The sequence below is a fragment of the Quercus robur genome, chromosome 4 (assembly GCF_932294415.1).
Source record: "Quercus robur chromosome 4, dhQueRobu3.1, whole genome shotgun sequence".
Taxonomy (NCBI): Eukaryota; Viridiplantae; Streptophyta; class Magnoliopsida; order Fagales; family Fagaceae; genus Quercus; species Quercus robur.
The window spans coordinates 43,839,389-43,855,054 of record NC_065537.1 but is presented as its reverse complement, the minus strand read 5'-3'; the positions used below and the strand labels follow the sequence as shown (position 1 = coordinate 43,855,054).

General features: G+C 37.1%; 1 protein-coding gene across 22 annotated transcripts in view; it reads left to right on the top strand.

The window, feature by feature from the left end:
* The first annotated feature begins 233 nt into the window (after positions 1-233).
* Positions 234-15,666, top strand: part of LOC126722041 (ubiquitin C-terminal hydrolase 12-like) — a 102,176-nt gene continuing 86,743 nt past the window's right edge. For 7 of the 22 annotated variants that reach the window (XM_050425192.1, XM_050425196.1, XM_050425193.1 and 4 more), the window contains exons 1-9: positions 235-408; positions 559-655; positions 6,900-7,047; positions 7,153-7,310; positions 10,953-11,218; positions 11,311-11,529; positions 11,624-11,732; positions 11,819-11,934; positions 12,174-12,260. In XM_050425192.1, the coding sequence (XP_050281149.1) occupies positions 607-655; positions 6,900-7,047; positions 7,153-7,310; positions 10,953-11,218; positions 11,311-11,529; positions 11,624-11,732; positions 11,819-11,934; positions 12,174-12,260 (1,152 nt within the window). In that variant the 5' untranslated portion in view covers positions 235-408; positions 559-606. Of the gene's footprint in view, positions 409-558; positions 656-6,899; positions 7,048-7,152; positions 7,311-10,952; positions 11,219-11,310; positions 11,530-11,623; positions 11,733-11,818; positions 11,935-12,173; positions 12,261-15,666 lie in introns of all 22 variants that reach the window. The other 15 variants (XM_050425187.1, XM_050425189.1, XM_050425191.1 and 12 more) reach the window with 11 other exon arrangements.

Genomic DNA, 15,666 nt, shown 5'->3' with positions numbered 1-15,666 from the left:
TTTTTTAAAAATTTTTTAACAAAAATTAATGAAATTTTTTTAATTGAATAAATATGAAATTTAGAAGACTGAAATAAAGGAAAGCAAAATTAAAAAACCGAAATGAAATCGAAAAAAAAAAGAGTGGGTGAGTTTTATATTTTAATCCAAAAAAAAAAAAAAAAATCCTCCGTTAGTGGCTTTTTATTTTATTTATTTTTATATTAAATTCCGAAAGTGTCATCTTTTACTTTTTGGTCTCGAACTAAACCCAGTGTCAGTCGGCCTTTACTTTGTTCATCCCCATTCCATCTTTCTCTTTCTTTTCTTTTACTTAACTTGTTGCAGGCTCTTCTTTCTCTCTTTTTCAGTCTCTGATTCATCGATCGACCACCACTCATGACTCTGATGACTCCTCCACCGTTAGATGTAATTCCCAAATCCACAACTCTCCCTCTATACATAATCTTTTCAATTCAATTCAATTTTGATCCATAAAGTCACAACTCTCTCTTTCGGAGCTCCGGATCCGAGTACTTGATATTGAATTCTTTTGTTGTTTGCTTTTTTTTTTGGCAGCAACAGTAGCCTCAGCCTCAGCCGCAGCCGCAACAGGAGGATGATGAGATGTTAGTTCCGAACACCGACTTGCTCGAAGGCCCTCAGCCCATGGAAGGTTCGATAAGTTAAACGCGATTTTTGATTTTTAAAGTATATAAAAGGGGATAGTGTGACATATTGAATTAATCTAACTGAGTCGAATTTTGATTGAAAAATGTATTCGCTATATGTTGTTTATTTTCAATAATCCAAATCAATGTTATCGTTATCGTCGTCTTTTATAGTTTTCGTCTTTTTGATGAATACAATGAATTTATTGATTAAAAGACAAGTTAGATTGTGCTGGATGTGTAACCAACTAATCCTAAGCTATTGACATCAAAATTCAATAAAATTATGGAATCCTCATCCAATCCATTAATGCTCCGATTGTTTCGACGTAAAATATTTGTAGAGGTAAAATATTTTACTGAAAAAATATATTTTCATTTTCATTTTACCGTGTTTGGTTTATATTCTTGAAAATGCAAAAAAAATGCATATATTAAAAGAATTTTAACGGTATCACAAAACAATATTGAGTAAGTCCAGGTCCTCCCAAAGACAATCCTGGAGGGTGTCAGTGGTTTTTTTGGAGGAATATCAACAACTAATGGCTACACAGGTTTGAACGGGCTGAGTATAATGTTTCTGGGGTTGGGTTTTCCATTGTATTTCGGTGCTTTCTCTGGGGACACCACTGCATGTAGTTGGTGTCCCCCTACACTAGCGTTAGTTACTAGCTTTACATGTAATTTCTTCATTCAGTTAAATAAAGACTTTCTATGGTTTTAGCTAAAAGAAAACAATCTCACAAAACCAAACCACCACCACCACTCCACCTACCACCCAAACCACCACAAGATCTGCACAAACCCACCCACCACCACCACCCCGACACTCCACTGACCACTCAAATCCACAAATTGGAGAAGGAAAAACAAAAAAAGAGAGGCCAAAGCCGGCCAACCACCCACCATAACCCACAAACCCAGTCCCCACCATGGTCCACAAACCATTCCAGCCACCCAAAAACTCAGCCATCAACAGACCTACAAACATCCCAGCCACCCAAAAACGCAGCCACCCACCACAACCCATAAAACCAGCCAAAAAGCCCAAATCAATAAACCCATATAGTGGTAAAAAAAAAAAAAAACTAGATCTGAGAACCAGTGGGTGAGTTGATGAAGGTGGAGGTAGAGCTGGTGTGATGGTGGTAAAAGAATTGGTGGAGTTAGAGCTGGTGTATGGTCAAATCGAAAAAAGAATTGGTGGGTTTGAGTGGTTGAACCAAACTCGGTGGGTGGAGGCGAGTCAGGTGATGATGACAGAGGTCAGTGGCGCCAACAAAACTGAGAGTAGCTTGGTGGCTCTGGTTTGCAGGGAGGGAGAACTTGAGAGTGGAGAGGGAGAACTTGAGAGTGAGAAGGGAGAGAGTGTGAGAAGGATTGAGGAGTGAGGTCTGATGGAGTATCGGGGCGAATTTTCTGAAAATATTTTACGTTAAAACAAACAGAGCATAAATAGCATAAATAATCGTAATGTGGATTATTTGATGACATTAATATGGCATGCCACATGGTTGTAAGGGGTGTCAAATGGGTGGATTTGGGGTGGGTATAATTGGGTTGGGTACATAAAACCCATTTGCCCATTTAACTAATTACTTCTAACCCAAACCCAACCCAACCCACCCAAGTACCTAATAATCAAAATTAGCAAAATGCTACTAAAACTTGAAAATGATTAAAGTACTCCTAAAATCTTCTAAAATTACCAAAATACCCCAAATCTAAAAAAAGACCAAATATGCCCAAAAATCACTGAAAATTACCAAAATACCCCCAAACTTAAAAAATGTCCGAAATACTCCTGAAACTTTAAAAATAACTAGAATACCCCCTGAGACCAAAAAAATGACCAAAATATCCCCAAAACCTAAAAATAAACCAAAATACCACCTAAACTTGAAAAAAATGACTAAAATACTCCCAAAACCTTAAAAAAATGACCAAAATAATCCCGAAATTTATAAAATGACCAAAATAACCCCGAAACCTAAAAATGACCAAAATACCCCCGAAACCTAAAAAATAGCCAAAATAACCCCGAATCCTAAAAATGACCAAAATACACCCGAAATCTAAAAAATGGCCAAAATATCCCCGAAGCCTAAAAATTGGCCAAAATAACCTTGAAACCTAAAAATGACCAAAATACTCCCGAAACCTAAAAAATGACCAAAATAACCCCGTAGCCTTAAAATTGACCAAAATAACCTAGAAACCTAAAAATGACCAAAATAACCCTGTAGCCTTAAAATTGACCAAAATAACCTAGAAACCTAAAAATGACCAAAATACCCCCAAAACCTAAAAAATGACCAAAATAACCCCAAAACCTAAAAATTGAACAAAATAACCCCAAAACCTGAAAATGACCAAAATACCTCCGAAATCTAAAAAAAAGACCAAAATACCTCCGAAATCTAATAAAATGACCAAAATACCCCCGGAATCTAAAAAAATGACCAAAATACCCCCGAAAACCTAACAAATGACCAAAATACCTCAAACCTATAAAGTGACGAAAATACCCCTAAACCTTTAAAATGACCCAAATAAACCCAAAACCTCTAAAATGGCCACAAACAACCCGAAACCTCTAAAATTATCAAAAATACCCTGAAACCTCTAAAACAACCAAAATAGCTCTAAACCTATAAAACGACCAAGATACCCCTCAAAATATCTAAAATGACCAACATACCACTAATCCTATAAGACGAACAAAATGCACACGAAGCCTCTAAAATTACCAAAATAGGGGTTTGGGGTATTTTGGATGTTTCGAGGGTATTTTTGTTAAATTAAAGGTTCTAAGAGCGTTTAAGTTATTTTGTAGGTTTCGAGGGAATGTCACTAATTTTTTCGGTTTTAGGGGTGTTTCGTTAATTTTTAGATTTTGGGGCTATTTCGGTAATTTTCTAAGTTTTGGGGATATTTCAATCATTCTTTAGGTTTCTGGGGTATTTTAGTCATTTTTTAGGTTTAGGAGGTATTATGGTCTTTTTTTTATTTTATTTTATGTTTATGGTGTATTTTGGTCATTTTTTAGTTTTGGGGGGATCTTTGTAATTTTTTAGGTTTAGGGTGTATTTTTATCGACTTACAGGTTTAAGGGGCATTTCTGTCATTTTATAGGTTTCGGGGTATTTTGGTCATTTTTTAGGTTTCGTGGATATTTTGGTCATTATTAGGTTTAGGGGTTATTTTGGTCATCTTGAGGTTTCATGGGTATTTCGGTCATTTTTTAGGTTTCTGGGGTATTTCGATTAATTTTTAGGTTTTGGGGGTATTTCGATCATTTTTTAGGTTTAGGGGTTATTTTGGTCAATTTTTAGGTTTAGGGGGTAATTTGGTCATTTTTAGGTTTAGGGGGTATTTTGGTCAATTTTTAGGTTTCAGGGTTATTTTGGTCATTTTTAAGTTTCAGGGTTATTTCATTCATTTTTTAGGTTTAGGTGGTATTTTGGTCATTTTTTAGGTTTATGGGGTATTTTGGTAATTTTTTAGGTTCATGGGGTATTTTGGTCATTTTTTAGGTTTAGGGGTATTTTTGGCAATTTTTAGTTTTGGGGGGGGGGGGGGGTATTTGGTCATTTTCTAGGTTTCAGTGATATTTTGGTAATTTTCAGGTTTTGGGGTGTATTCTGTCATTTTTTAGGTTTTGGGGGTATTTTGGTAATTTTTTAGGTTTAGGGGGGTATTTTGGTCTTTTTCTAGGTTTTAAGGGTATTTTGGTCATTTTTAGGTTTAGGGGATATTTTGGTATTTTTAGTGGTTTTGGGGTATTTTAGAGTTGGGTGATTTGTAGAAATGATACTTGGGTCTAATTAGGTACTGAATTAGAACCCAATAAACATTAATGTTAATTGGGTTAATACCCATTTAAACCAATTAATAATTGGGTGGCTTTGGGTCTCATTTAAGTGGGTGGGTTAAGGTGGACAAATGGGTTTTTGTTGATTTACCACCCCTCTTATAAGTCACGTTTTTCATTTCTCATGATAGAGTCCACAAAATATGTGAAGGAGTAGCCTTTCAAGCTTTAATAGACTAACACCCCAAAGCAAATTGCACAAATGTATTTGGCATAATTCAAGAAACTACAAATAATACGAATGCAAAGGACCACAACTTTGTAGCCATGGATGATCCTTGTCTCTCCCCTAGACTTACGCATACAACACCAATCCAATATCATAATGTGTTGTTTTTGCAAATTATCAATAGTAAATATCTTACCACCAATGAGCCGTAGCTCAATCGACACATCTCCTCTACTTATAAGAGTTAAGAGGTGGGTGTGGTTGTGGGTTCAAAACTCATTGGCTGAGTGTGTAATTTACCAACTAAAAAAAGAGCGAAGGCTTGTAGTGGTTGGAGGCTTTAGATGAGCTGTAGACCTAGACATCCTAGGTTCGATCCTCACTTGGAGTTCTCCTAGATTACTCGATACGCAATTCTGATGGGTGGGGTTGTGTATTCGTTAAAAAAAATACCTATAAAAAAAAAGGAGTGAAGATCTTACCCAAGGTTGTTTTCCATTTGAAAAAAGTGACCCTATGAGGCATTCCAGATCCGTCAATGCTTTGCATTGAACCTCTCAAGACATCATAATACGATTCAACTTCTTATTTTCTACTCTAAGTTAAAGGCAGTGAAAAATTCGATCCTTTCCTTTAGTGGCTGTGAAATTAGAGTATAACAAATTATGGCTGGTTTAGTGTGTTTCCTTTTCTATTCTTATTTTTAGTTTGCTATTTTTTTCTTTGATTTGTATACGTCCTGTATACTCTTATGATTTTTTATAAATTTCAATTCTGTATTAAAAAAAAGAAAAAGAGGGTAAAGCATGCCTATTAAAACCTAGAAACATGCAAACAAGTTGTGGTATGATCCTTCACCATAGAAGGCAGGGTACACATTCGATCATACAAGGACTGCAATATTTGATCTTTGGTTACAAAAGTAGGACACTGAATTCCACCAAATACCCTCTTGTTTCTTTCATTCATCAGATTTCACATAACGCATAGAGGTATGGCTTGCCACAGCTTAGCTGTTATGTGGCAATGAAATTGTCTTTGCCAACACCTCAAAAGCTCCACACAGATTTAGGCATCAGCCAAACTAGCCCAAACAATGCAAAGATTGACCAGATATTTGTTGCCAAAGAACAATGAAGTAGCTGGTGATTAATAGATCAAAGCTTCTTTTTCACATATAACACCAATAAACAAATGCCTTTCGTGAAGGTTATCGATACTCAAGATTTTCCCTAGACCTGCACAAAGAGTGACGACACCTTTTGTGGGACCTTGGCTATCCAAATGCTCTTCCATGGAAGGAAACCCATGGAACCCCTAAGGGTATTATAGTACAAATGAACCTCCAGCAACCTTTTTTTGTTTGGGATTTACAAGGCTCGGTACCTACCTGGCAAAGAAGACCAACTCAGAAAAAGAAGCAACTGATTCCAGTTCCCAATCTTGAAAAGTCCGAATGAAATGAGGATTCCGATGTTGAATCTCACCATTAGAAGGGTTACCTAGATAAGATGCTACTCAGGCCTCCTCAAGCTCAAGTGTAATTATTGCTCAAGTGAATATTGGAGTTATCCAAATGAAAACTACCCAGCACTAACTCATAAAGATGTTAAACCATGTTTGAAGCTCCTGGATTATATTAAAAAACATATTGCCAGACTTTTAGGAAAAAAAGAGGAATTGATGATTTTAATGTCTTCAAGAAGAAGAAGTACAAAATATTCAGTATGTATTGTTTGATATGTGTTTATTGTCTGATACTAACAACTATAGTTGCTAAGTGAACTGATGAAATCGGAGAACTATATATTTGCAATGTAATCATTTAAGTTATTTTGGCTATTAGTCCCTTTTGTTGAGTACAAACTGCTACAAGATTGAGGATTTTATTCTTGTATTATAATTTCTAGGTTATCCCATGCTTTCTCCAGAAATAATTGGGCCGATGGTGTTGATATTTTAAGGGTTTATGTTTGACTTTCTATTTTTTTTAATTAATTTGATTGAAGTATACCCTTTGTTTAATTGATCCAAATACTCCACATGCATCAAATTTAAATCTTTGTAACAGGCTCAGCTAACACTAGTTATTGTAAAATACAATATTTGAGATGTATTATCTTAATTACTTTTGGCTTTGTACTTTTCTTTGCGTATGAATGGGAACTTTGTGTTTGATTATGATTTTTAATGTGAATTGTTTTAGTAGCTCAAGCAGAAACCACAAGCACAGTGGAAGCTCAGGCCATGGATGATCCAATATCTGCGAGGTTCACTTGGATAATTGATAATTTCTCAAGGCTCAATACAAAGATGCTCTACTCTGATGACTTTTTGGTTGGAGGCTACAAATGGTATTTGGATCTCTCCATTTGTTACAGTAATTACATCCATATCCCTTGCAATGGATTATGTTTGTTAACTGATTGTTGTGATCTGCGTTTAATTGCCCTTGGCAGGCGAATACTAGTCTTCCCAAAGGGGAACAATGTCGATCATTTGTCTATTTATCTAGATGTTGCAGATTCAACGATTTTGCCTTATGGCTGGAGTAGATATAACCAGTTCAGCTTGTCTGTTATCAACCAAATCCATGATAAATACTCAATTAGCAAAGGTATACTCTCTCCACTGTTCTCATATAGAAAATTGATTTTTGTTTAGTAAATTGATAAAGTTGGACACTACTGTTTTTTGTCCCTCTTTGATCTTACTATCATATCCTGTGCTAGTTTAAAAGTACTTTGCATGCTTGTTTTGAACCTTGATGAACATTTTGGAGAGGATTTAGGATGGTATTGTACAAATTCATTTTCTGTGGTTGGTTGGGGCATCCACTCTTGTAAATGGGTCATCGTATACTAAAGAGAAGTTTTTGTGTGGGTGTGAGTGTTCATGAACTGGTGTGGCTTTATGCATCAAATATGGTAAGTGTATTGGTGGTAAACAGAAAACCTCACCCAATTGCAACATTTTGTATAACAATGCCACCCAACTGCTTAGGATGCATTGCTCCAATGTCAATGAACTGTGATTTGATCTGCATGCCTTTGTTTATTGTCTTTTCTACCAATTGCGAATGAAAAAGCATTGTGTCCTCTTGTCCACTTCTTTAGTGTACTTGGTCTCACCAATATTGCCTACAAGACCCACTCAAAAAATATCCCTAACCCAATATCAAAATCCTAAATTAACTTTGAAATGAAGTAATGCAACAAAATAATAATTTTATTAAGGTGTTGGTGCATTTGACTTTCAAATTGCAAAGATTGAGGATTTCTCTACTTTAAAAAAAATTATGAATGTCGAGATTTTTCTCATGTGTTCAATAGTAGACCGTTTGTTGTCATTGATTCGAGTCTTTTGATGGTAAAGGTTGTTGGCCTACTAGGTTGAGGGCAGACTTGTCTGAGTTGTTGCCTTGGTGGAAGCTTCATTGGAGGAGAGTGCTGGACATTTAGGAGCTGATGAAATTGATTAGATTTTTGAGAGTAGAGGTGGACAGTCTTCTTTAATGTGCATCCACTAGGGGAAACTGGTGGGTGTAGCTCTTTGTTTTTTTTTTTTTTTTTTGGGAGGGATAGATTTAAAAGATATGTAGTAATGAATCTATGCGACATTCATAATGTCATTGATTTTACTAATTAACACCTGTGTGTGTGTGTGGATGGAGCTTAAGGATGTGTGTCCGCTTGCATGCACAATTGGATGGTTCTGAACGATATGTAGTGTAAATAAATTTATGCTACATTCTTTTGTCATTGGTTTAAGTAATTGACACCTCTCTTTCTCTCTCTCTAGATGGACCTTAAGGATATGTGCTTTCGTGTGCATGTGTGCTCACAATTTTTATTTCTTTAGATCATTACTGTCTTCAAACAAAGCCTTGGCTAGTTTGTTGTTAGTGGTTGGTTTTGGTGGGATGACTTCAAAGTAGTTGCCATAAATTGATATAAAGTTTAAAACTTTTTCCCTTTGGTGGCTTCATTTTGAGCATTCATATCACTAGTAGTTTTGAAGTTCATGGATATTCCAATGGAGGGAGGCAGCTTCACATTGTCTAATAATCTGTCAAGGTCCAGAATGGATAAATTACTCTTCTCCCCCATCTTTGGAGGATAATATCTCTCAGAAAGTGCAATGAATACTCCCATGTTTGCTTTCTGATCATTTTCCTATTATCTTGGAGTGCGGGTTTATACAGAAGGGTAGGAGTCCTTTTGGGTTCAAAAATATGTGGTTAAAAGCTGAGAGGTTTGTTGGATGGGTTACATTTCTCAGCTATTGATGAAGAGGAGGCAGGTTGGCTTAGATAGACCGAAGTTTGGATAGTAGACCGAGGATTGGCATGTCAGGGGTATTGTGTAAGCTAGATTTGGAAAAAGCTTATGATCATTTAAATTGGGATTTTCTCATCTATATGTTGTGATGGTGTGTTTTCAGTGCTGCGCGAGGGAGATGGGTTTGTTTTTGGTATATTTACTCTGTTTTCCTGTACTAGTGAATGTTAGTTTGAGTGGTTTTTTCCGCTGTTTATGAGGTCTGAGATAGGGCAACTGGGGATTATATTTCGGGATTCACACTTAGGAATTCATATGATATTGTGTTTATGACCTAACATCTACTCTCTATGGTTGATATGTTAATATTTTGAGGGGCTGAACCAGAAATGATGTGGCATTTGAAATGTGTTTTTGTTATTTCAGGCTATTTTAGGTTTTAAAGATAATCAGAATTGGTCTTGGTGGTTAACGCAGAATGTAGAAGCATTGGTAGATATTTTGGGATGTAAAGTATCGGTGTTTTCTTTCACATACTTGGTTCTCCCGGCTTTCAATGAAGTTATATTACTTATCAAAAAAAAAGGGGGGGAGGAGGTGCAATATTTCAAGGGTCAAAGAGCAACTTGGCCAGACATTATTTACATCGGGTTGTTAAAAAGAAAATTAAATGAAATAGAATAACATATTCTCATGCTAGCTGGATCCCTAATCTGATAAATCCCCATCCACACTGATACTTAATGTGCCCAGCCGACTTTCAATGAAGTTATATTACTTATCAAAAAAAAAAGGGGGAGGAGGTGCAATAAACTTGGCTCAACATTATTTAAGTCGGGTTGTTAAAAAGAAAATTAAATGAAATAGAATAGCATATTCTCATGCTAGCTGGATCCCTAATCTGGAAAATCCCCATCCACATCGATACTTAATTTTGTCAGAAAGATCTAAATGGGGGATGGGTGATTGGGTTAAATGCAATGGTGATTTATTTTGTAGAATGGATGGTGCTGATAGTTTTTGAGAGTGGTTGAATTTTGATGGCACTAAGATGAGCTTGATAGTGTAGGATTGGTTCACCAACAATTTGTTATAGGAAAGGCAAGACAGGCTTGCACCTTGATGGTCTTGGCTGACTTTTTGATTGAGGATCTAGTTTTAGCTTCTTCTCTGTGTTTCTTGCTACACATGTAATTTGATTTTTATTTAGCAGTATTCTATCTTTTCTTTTTGTATCTTCTATTTATTGCGTGGAAATTTAAATTTGAGACATTTCTGTGGATAAAAGTGTCTATATTGAGCAAGGAAGGTTTCGTCTTAGAGGTTAGTTGCAAGATTTGGTGCTGTCTGCTTTGTTTTACTTTTTTTGCAAGAGCCTAATAATCAAGTGTTCAAAATTTAAAATGTGTTGAATTCAACCAGAATTTAGCCAAGTCTTTATTTTTAAGATCTAATGATTGGATAAAAGCACTTGTAAGCCTTCAATGTAATGCTTTTTAAAATTTCTCTATGTTTGAACCACTTAAAAGATTCTAATTTCTAGGTGAAGTATGTATATATGGTGTATGTACTTGTTCTCTCTCTCTCTCTCTCTATATATATATATATATATATATGTATGTATGTATATATGATTTCTATAATTATAAAAGAAGTAAAGCACCATAGAGACAGTGACTTGGTGGGTTACTTAACTAATTTCAGTTTAGCTAATTAGCAAACCTATAATTAACTGAAAAAAAACAGATATTGTTATATTGTAACTAACGCTGAGATCATGGCATGGTGACAAGGTTTGTGCATGACAAATACGTTGAATGTAATACCAAGACATTTAGGATGCCAAGGACAAAAAATAATGATTATTTTGCGTGTGATGAATTTACCTAGGTTTTGATGGCCCTCTCCTAGGGTAGGGTTGCGCTTTTTATTTCAAATTTTATCCATGGTGATAGTTACCCTCCTTTTGCATCTTGCAGAAACACAGCACCAGTTCAATGCACATGAGAGTGATTGGGGTTTCACTTCATTCATGCCTCTTGGTGAACTTTATGACCCTGGTAGAGGTTATCTTGTGTACGACACATGCATAGTTCAAGCTGATGTTGCTGTACGTAGAGTTGTTGATTATTGGTCACATGACTCGAAGAAGGAGACTGGTTTTGTTGGACTTAAAAACCAGGGAGCTACATACTACATGAATTCTCTTCTTCAGACTTTGTATCATATACCTTACTTCAGAAAGGTTAGCATACTTGGTCTTCTTAACTTGTCTTATTGCTGTTATTTCACAATGATACTTCATATTTAATATAAATCTATAAATTTTAATTTCAGAATGTGTATCATATGCCAACCACCGAGAATGATATGCCAACGGGGAGCATCCCTCTGGCTTTGCAGAGTTTATTTTACAAGCTCCAATGCAGCGACACTAGTGTAGCAACAAAAGAGCTGACAAAGTCTTTTGGGTGGGACACATATGATTCATTTATGCAGCATGATGTGCAAGAACTTAATAGGGTTCTTTCTGAAAAGCTGGAAGATAAAATGAAGGTATACAGAGGTTCCATGGTATTGAACTACTGCACTTTTTCTTATATGTTCGCTTTGGTGGTTATTTGAATTGGAAATTGTTTTGTTAACCCAGGGAACTGTTGTGGAGGGTACAATACAGCAGTTATTTGAAGGGCACCATATGAATTATATTGAATGCATCAATGTGGACTATAAGTCAACAAGAAAAGAATCATTTTATGGTACATATTTGGGGTTACAGCAAAGTACCATATTATCATAGATGGATTTATTGGCCTTATGGAACTTTTTCACATATTAATTGTAGATCTTCAGCTTGATGTCAAAGGTTGTCGGGATGTTTATGCCTCTTTTGACAAGTATGTGGAAGTGGAACATCTTGAAGGTGATAATAAGTATCATGCTGAGCAGTATGGTTTACAGGTTAATTCCTCTGACATATTGTTGTTTCCTTGTGAATTTATGTTTTAACACATTTGCTTTTTCTTGCATTTTACCTCTACTGTATAGTCTGTATTCATATCCTTCTTTTGGATTTCTCTACATGTAGCTAGCATTTGTTCTTCTTGAATTGGATCACCTAATCCATAGATGTGTTTGCCTGAATGACAAATCCTAGAGGATTGTTTTTAAAGAATGTTTCCAACTTTTTGACCTTTCAGGATGCTAGGAAAGGTGTTTTGTTCATTGATTTTCCGCCTGTCCTTCAACTTCAGCTAAAAAGGTTTATGCGGGATACCATGGTAAAGGTGAGTAGTAGAGTGGATTCAAATTATTTTAACTTTCATGGTATATTCGTTTGATTCCTGTTTATGCTTTGCAATTTTGTTTTCATGAGTAGTTTTGCACAAAGAAACTTAGGTGTCCAAATGCACAAAATAGAAAGAAAGAAAACAAGGGTATCCTTCACCCCCCCCCCCCCCCCCCCCTCTCTGGGGCATTTCAGTTCCTACAGTTTCTTCTGGATGTGCATACTTGAATATTAGTTCACCACTATATTCACATGAAAATTAACTTGGCTTCTGTACTGTAGTTGGTATCACTGACAAAATCATATTCTGGTTCATAATCCTCAAGCCACACATGTCTTCCGGGCCACATCATGTCATTTAATTTAAAAAGAAAACCAAGTGGAAAAAACTACTCACCATACTTTTTTTTATTTTTATTGGTAAGAATAATTTTATTGAGAAGAGATTTCTTCATTAAAAAAACATGAATTAGCCTAAAGAATTACAATTGAAGAATATTTACATATGAATTGACTCTATGAAATTTTGAACCAAAGTACAATTTGTGAGACCCAAAGCAAAAGTCCACTCATAAAGAGAACTAATGAAAGATGCTAGCAATTGAGTTGCTTTGCACTCCACATCTTCAAAAGTACATCCATTTCTTTACCGCTAGATAGTCCATAGCACACATAAGGGTACAAGGTTCCAAACAGCTAACCAACTATTAGAGCCTTCCCTTGGAATTTGATTCTAGGTGGTTTGATGTGGATTGTGTTGGATGGAATGAAATTGTTGTTCCTTTGAGGACACTGAGAAGACATTGGTAGAGGTAGTAGATCTGCGCTAGCGTAGTCTTTTTGATTGGTCTTGGTGCTGGGGTTTTACAGATTGTTCCTCTCTTTCAGAGTTTATGTTTTCTCTTAGAATAGCCTCTTGATTTCTTTTTCTTTGTTGTCTATTTTTGTTTTCTTGTGTTCATCATCATGAACACCATGTATTTTTTTTTCTTTCCTTTTTTCATTAATAATATTAATCTTATTGACTATCACCAAAAAAAAAAAAAAACTATTAGAGCCTTCAATCCACCATCCACTTAATAAATCATGAATCTTCTCCAGTAATACCCACCGAATCCTAAACATCCAAAAAACATAACACCATAAACCTTAAGCCACACTGCACTGTATTAAAAGGTGGTCCACAGCCTCCCCATTGCATTGACACATGCAATACCAACTCACCATTGTATAACCCCTCTTCATAAGATTATCACAAGTAAGAATTTTTCCCAAAACTGCTGTCCACACAAAAAAGAAACTCCACAAAGAGCCTTAACCCTCCATGCAGCTTTCCAAGGAAAAGACATAGAAGATGAACCCCACAAGGTCTTGTAAAAAGATCTAACAGAAAATTGCCCACTGCTTCTTAGTTTCCATCTCATCTGATCTTCCCCCTCCCTACTGGGAATATCATATTCTAGCAAATGGAGGAATGAAGCCACCCTATCAATCTCCCAATCATTAAAATTTCTCATGAATCCCACACTCCAATTCCTCCACACCACCAACCCCCCCCCCCCCCCCCCACCTCCCCCACCTCCTATATCTCTAACAAACATTCCATAGAAGCATCCTTATCGAATGCAGTTTCAAATAGCATTGGAAATCTCATCTTCAAAGGTTGATCCCCACACCAAAAATTGTGCCAGAATTGGATTCGACTACCAGAGCCCACCTCAAAATGAAGGCACTATAAAATCGATCTCCCCACATTTTGATACTTTTTTTTTTTGATAAGTAAAGAAATTTTATTTAGTCTTAAGGAGTCACCCAAGTATACAAGAAGTATACAGCACGAGACCAAAACAATTAAATACATAAATTACAAGCATCCATCAAATCATAGACCCAAAAAATAGAATGACTTCCTATGATAGACATCCAATCCAATAGAGTTTTAAAAAAGAACAGTTTTAAATCGGCTATACCGCTATACTCCTTTTAGAATCTTCAAAACACCAGGTGTTTCTCTCTCGCCAAATGCACCACATCAAAAAATGAGGAACAACCATCCAGATAACACCATCATGATGACCAAAGTTTCCTGTAGAGCATACTCCAGTTAGCAACCAGGGGGGGGGGGGGGTTCGTAGCTTTCTCATTGAGTCTAAATCTTTTCAATTAGTTGTAGAGGAAGGGGGTCGTTTTTTCTTATTAAGGATTTTTGAGAGGGGCAAGTTTGCTATGAGATCAGTTTTCACGAGCAAGAACGCAGCCCATTGGCTGATGTTTTGCATTGAACACTTTGTTGTTGGGAAGAGTTTCAAGCAGTTTTTCACTCTTAGAGAGGGAGACACTGCTTTCTTTCTCCAATGGTGTTCCAACTCCTCAGGTCAGTTCTTGCTGTTATCTGAACTCAAAGCTGGTGGGACTAGGAGATCGATTATTGTACCGGAGGGCAATGAGAGATTTGGTTGGAGGGTTTTTGGTCTAGAACTAAGGAAATTGTTGTTTCCTTCTCATTATGCAGTGGGTGGAAATGGTCCCCCTAAATTCATTCCTCAGGCACGGAAGCATAAGCTGGAGGTTCATAACTCTAGAACTTTTGCTGAAGTTGTGCAAGGTTTTCATGAAAGAACTGAGGATAGAAAGCAGCTAGGAAAGAAGAAAAAAGGGGAGAAGCTGATACTCTCAGGTGCAAAAATGGGGGAAATTCCAGTGAGCAAGTCTGGAAGGATGGAGGTGGTGGGAAGGTTTTGGAGGGAGCAACGGTTGAGTAAGGTGGCTGAGGTGGGTCAGCAGAAGGTGGCAGACACTAGCTTACCTTCCCCAAGCTTTTTGAATTCAAAAGCTGATGTAAAGGGGAAGAAGTCTGCTTTTAGGAGATCTTGCTGGGCAGGGAGAGGTCTTGTCATAGAGGTTGATGTGATAGGGAGGAGACGGGTCTCTTGGGTTAGAAAGAAAGGGGTAGTTTCTAAGAACAGAGGGGTGGCACGTGAAGTGGAATGGGAAGGCAACTCTGATGCTCCTAAGGTACTTAATTGGGCACCTCAAGAAACCAATCAGGTTGCTCTTAAGCCTGGTTTGGGCCGTGGATCAAGCCCAGTGAGGGGTTTTTCTTTCTCAGGCCCAAGCTTTTTTGATTTGGGTGAGTGTTCTCTGGCTGGGGAAGGTAAGTCAGCCCAGATCCTGACTATTGAGGCTTGTCCCAAGGCTCGTCACCAGCAAGGAGCGTCGGACCGGAGCGTCAAGCCCCTGGCGGTGGCTGATGGCCCCTCCGTCGTCGGTCCCAGTTCCGACGAGCCCTAGAAGCCACCGGGAAAGGACGCCAATCTCCCCACTGCTGGGACTGGGACCGTTGGGTCTCCGTTGCAGCTAGTGGAGGCCGACGGCCCCTCCTCTGCCGGATTCAGCTCCGGCGA